Here is a 4,900-nt window from a genome sequence, read left to right as displayed (position 1 = left end):
TAGATGATTTAATGGCTAAAAATCATAAACACTAAAGATCACCAACTAAAAGTCTTGTAAAATGATGAACTTAATGGATAAAAGGAAAGTAATGGTGTAAAACTTGTTAAACTTGTTTTGTGATGATTATTTTGTGTTGTTTAATGCTAGTAGTAGTTCGGATCGTCATCTAACCCGGCTAGGTTATGTTCATAGAACATGAACTAGTGTATGTCAAAGTATGAAAAGGACTAGATGATGAACACTACTACACAATAACATGAACTTGTGTAAAAGTAAATTTTCTTGTAAAATGAAGTTCTAAACTAGTAGATCTAAAGATCTACAAGTGGTATTTTCGGGAAACCAACTGTAAGATGAAACCATGTTTTAAAACCGGATCTTTCATGAACTAGAGGTGTTTTTATGAACAAACAAGTGTGTGGACACTTGTGTAACAAAAGTTTTAACAAAGAAATAATTTTCGTAAAAACCGACTAGAAGTTGTGAAACTTCATATTCCTTAAAAATAAAGTTTTTAAGAAATTAAACTTATTTTTAAAGATAACAAGACTTACTAAATGTGCTAGTAAGTTACTACACATTTTTGTGAATATTCAAGTTCATGGAATAGAGGAATTAGTATATATTGTTGGTGATTATTGTTGAAGATTGATTGTTGATGAATTAAAAGAAAATAAACACATGTTTTGAAAACATGGAAAACCTTCATTTTTAGGGGAAACTCTGTCAAAATTTTTATAAATTTTGACACTTAGAAAAATATAAGTATTTGAGAAACTTATTCCCTAAAAATGTATTTAAGAGTATTACCAAGGTTTCCCTAAATTTTTGTGATAAGAAATAAGGATTTCTTCAAGAATAAAAATGGATATAAGTATGTATATTTTTAAGAGAAAAATATATATTATTTTATCACCAACTTTTGTGCTAAGTGTATATAGTATGTGTTATACGTGCTAGCGTATTAAAACTTAAAAATACACTAAATACTCATGAGGAGTATAAACATAAGAACACACATACAACATACAAGAAACATAATTCGGGTGCAAAGTGCAAAACACGAGATACTTAAATTAATATGTGAGGAAATAATATAAGTAAGATGCTTAGTTAAAAATATAAAATATTTTTAACACAACAGTGCGAATACAAATGAGAGTGACTGTACTTGTGCGACGCAAGTCTAGTGACTAACGTGAAGAAAACACATATAGGCCGCGACGTTAATTAAGCAAACCCGATGAAGTTTACGACGCACAGGAACGCAAAGTTGTGAGTTCATGCTCCCCCTTTTCTTTTAACTGTTTTTAGCTTTATAACTCGGGGGTGAAATACATGTTACAAATACTTCAATATTTACAAATTGATATGTTGTGTACTGAAACGAGAAGTACTCTTGGCGAAAACTAGTGCCAAGAATTGATACGAGAAATCGTGTCACGGATAGGGTACCATAAGAACCATTAATCGTGTACATACTAAGACCGCAGAACAAAAGGTTAGATCTAATGGGTTTCAGGGCAACCCCACTCTTGGTGACAACTAGAACCAAGTAGTGTTTTTGTGTCTCAGTCGTGAATCGACTATAGAAAAATGCCTATGGTTTGGTGACTTCCTATGTCGTGTCACATGTTAATGGCTTTGCAACCCATTAACACTTGATACATATAGAGATACTTGACTCATTCATGAATACGCGTTTTGAAACAAAATACATACCATGTCTTTCATACAAAGTATACAAACGTTCAATACAAAAACTGCATGAATTCACACCAACATTATGTTGACGTTTTTTTTTTCCAAAACTCACATGTATTTCAGGTAATTAAAGGTGGATGTGCGCGCGGTCTTACTTATGCTCGTGGATGTCGCTATGTTTTATTTTCGCTAAATAAAGTTGTAACTTTTAAGACAATATGCTATCACGTGTTGTAAACACTTGACTTATGCTTTGGTAATGTAATGTTTGAAGTTATTTTGAGCATATAGTATGTTTACCTTTCGTATGCAATGAGAACCTTTCATGATCACACCTCGTGCTTCCGCCGCAGAAAGGGGTGTGACACCCCACCACCTGGCTACGTGTCCGCAGGGTATGGCGGGGCGTGGGTTGGGCTTGGGTTTGGGTTGGGTGCACGGTGGCAGAATATTAAAAAAATTACAAAAAATTTATAAAAAATCACACAACATTTATAAAAAAAAACCTACAACTTCATTAAATATTAAAATTACATAATCCTAAAAATTACATAATTTCTAAAAATTACAAAATAACAAACCTAGAGCGTTAAATAAATTTCAAAAAGATCCATCTTGTCGAACGCCTTTCGCTCCTTGCCTCGAAACTCTATGTTCGCCACCGCCACCCGGTCCTCGTGGCTTAACTCGCCGCTCGGAACCGCTTCGTAGTAAGCCTTGAAACGGTCGAGCTTGGGCCGTAGCTCGCGCCATTTCTGTTGGCACGCGTTGAGGTTGTGGCTGTCGTTACCGACGTTATGTCGGTAGGCCGCGAATGCTTCCGTCCAATATTTTGTTTGGCCCGGTGGCCGCCCCTTCGTAGCGTCGACGACGCTAGTGACGAGTGCCATTTCTTCTTCATGGGTCCAGGATGCCATAGCGGGGGGGGGGGGGGGGGGGACAGTGGGTTAGCCGGTGGGGTTGGGTTCGTGGGATGGGGGGTCCAGTGGGTTAGCGGTTTCGAGAGAAGTGGGTAGCCGGTGGGGTTGGGTTCGTGGGATGGGGGGGGGGAACAGTGGGTTGGGGTTACGATATATAGGGGGTGGTTGGGTGACCGGGTGGTGGTTTGGTGTCCCCAAACCGTTTGAATTTTAAATTCAAATTTTGAATGTCCGCTATGACGTGGCGGGTGAGCGAATGGGAGGCAGCCAGCTAGCATGGCCATACCGCCCCACGCCCGGCTTGAAAGCCAAACCCCAAGGGCCACGCCCTAACCCAAGCCCACCCGGGATGGTGGCTTAGGCGTTTTCCCCCAACCCACGCCTCAACCCAAGCCCATAACCCATGGCCTTATATTTGATCAATTTCCTAAACTCTCTATTTGATGAATGGATTCTTTTTTTCTAAAATGAAGTTCATCTTTACCCAAATACCTTAAAAAAACGATGTTAAATTGAGCTACCCTGCGCATAAATTTGTTCGAAAGGTTTATCAGAAATCACGACGATTTTCTTGTTCGGTGTAAGGTGAGTTCTTCTTTTGCACATTGATACATGTTTTCTTTCATCTTCAGCCGTTCTAGGGTTTTAATTTGTCATTTGAACTTCAGTCGTATAATAATAGAGCATTTGTTTATTACTTGATACATGTTTTTGAAATTCATTCGTTCTAGGGTTCCAGTTTTTTGTGATTATTATGGTTAATCAGTTAGGGCATTCGATATTCACTACAGAATCATATAATGCATATAAATAGATTGCTTTAACATTTGATTTGATTTGCTTTGTTAATGTGAAAGTAACGATGCCACCAAAATCAAAATCAAAATCAAAATCAAATGGACGAAGAAGCAAGGTGGCTCCGAAACCCAAACAGATATGGCGGGTGAAGCAACCAACAAGGAACTGGTTGGAGCTCCCGTCAGATTTAATGCTCAACATACTCCAAAGACTTGGTGTCTTTGACCGACTTGAGAATGCCCAAAAAGTCTGCACTGCTTGGCGTCAAATCTGTAAGGACCCTGCCATGTGGAGGCTCGTTTATATCGACAGATATTCATCTGGGAAAGACAGGCTTAGATGTAAGGACATGTGTAAGCATGCTGTCAATAGAAGCCGAGGCCAATTGCTTGATTTAACCATCATTGGTTTTTGCGATAACAATCTTCTTCAGTATGTTGCTGATAGGTATGTATGTATGTATGTATGACTTTCGGTTTCATCTTCTTGTTGTCCTAGGAAAAATATCACTAAAGTTCTGATATTAACAGAACAAGTCAGCTTAGGCGTCTTGAAATCGTACAGTATTATCATGACGAATCTGAAGTCTGGCGTGAAGCTTTCAGAACTTTACCATTATTGGAGAAGCCCAGCCTTGTCGAAACGAAACTTGTGAAAGAAGATATTGAAGCTGCCGCTCGCCGTTGCCCCCTGTTAAAAACACTCAAACTGAACCAAAAAATATTCAAATGGGATGGTAGCTGTGAATATGAGTCCATGGTTGTAAATGTTCTGAATGAGAGAGCCTTAGCGATTGGGAGTTAACGCACCGCAGCGTGCGTGTGATGTTCAACATTTTTTCATATATTTTTTCCCGTTTGACTGGCCCGTCGTGTCACATCTATTTTTCCGCGTTTGACAAGTTCGTCCAACACGCGGGTCCTGGATGGACTTAGTTATTTTTTTCTATGTTTTACGTTTCGGTTTAATTTCTCAGCAACGAGCGTGCGTAACTCAAAGATTTTACGTCTGCTTTTCGCTCGGCGTTATTTTTTTCTCGTTTTTATTTATTTTGTTTTTACGAGTTTTTCCAGTGTTGGTGGTCGCTGACAATGGTATAGCATTGCTACTATTTAACACAGTTTTATGACAACCGCTGCAACGTAGGGGCTTAATACTAGTGTAATTATAATGTTAGAAAATCATATAACCGCCTTCTCTAAAAAAAATCTAACTAGATAACCTTTTTATTAAATTAATAAGGATATATATTTTCTGCAAATCGTTTTTATATAAATATACTAGGTTATCTACCCGTGTGATACACGGGTTGAGCAGTTAAGTTGTAATATAAAACATACAAAAATGCATATTACATTTAAGGGGAAAAAATCAAAATAATACAAAGAAATATAATGTAATTACAAGTCTTTAAATATTTCATGGTATTGAGTACTATTTAGGATGCAATATTCCACAGCTGACAAAGTATTAAA

At 37.7% G+C, this 4,900-nt stretch overlaps 1 protein-coding gene across 1 annotated transcript; it reads left to right on the top strand.

The window, feature by feature from the left end:
• Window positions 1-3,055: 3,055 nt before the first annotated feature.
• LOC110919607 (putative F-box/LRR-repeat protein 23) lies at window positions 3,056-4,302 on the top strand. The gene is made up of 3 exons (XM_022163880.2): window positions 3,056-3,212; window positions 3,485-3,872; window positions 3,956-4,302. The coding sequence occupies exons 2-3, from the start codon at window positions 3,490-3,492 to the stop codon at window positions 4,227-4,229; spliced, it is 657 nt and encodes a 218-aa protein (XP_022019572.1). The 5' UTR covers window positions 3,056-3,212; window positions 3,485-3,489; the 3' UTR covers window positions 4,230-4,302.
• The last annotated feature ends 598 nt before the right edge of the window (window positions 4,303-4,900 follow it).

Source organism: Helianthus annuus, chromosome 2 (assembly GCF_002127325.2).
Source record: "Helianthus annuus cultivar XRQ/B chromosome 2, HanXRQr2.0-SUNRISE, whole genome shotgun sequence".
NCBI lineage: Eukaryota > Viridiplantae > Streptophyta > Magnoliopsida > Asterales > Asteraceae > Helianthus > Helianthus annuus.
This window is presented reverse-complemented; position numbering and strand designations above follow the sequence as displayed.

Coding starts and splice junctions, on each gene's coding strand:
- LOC110919607 (XM_022163880.2), top strand. CDS start 3,490: ATGCCACCAAAATCAAAATCAAAATCAAAATCAAATGGACGAAGAAGC. Junction 3,873..3,955: donor CTTCAGTATGTTGCTGATAG/GTATGTATGTAT, acceptor TGATATTAACAG/AACAAGTCAGCTTAGGCGTC.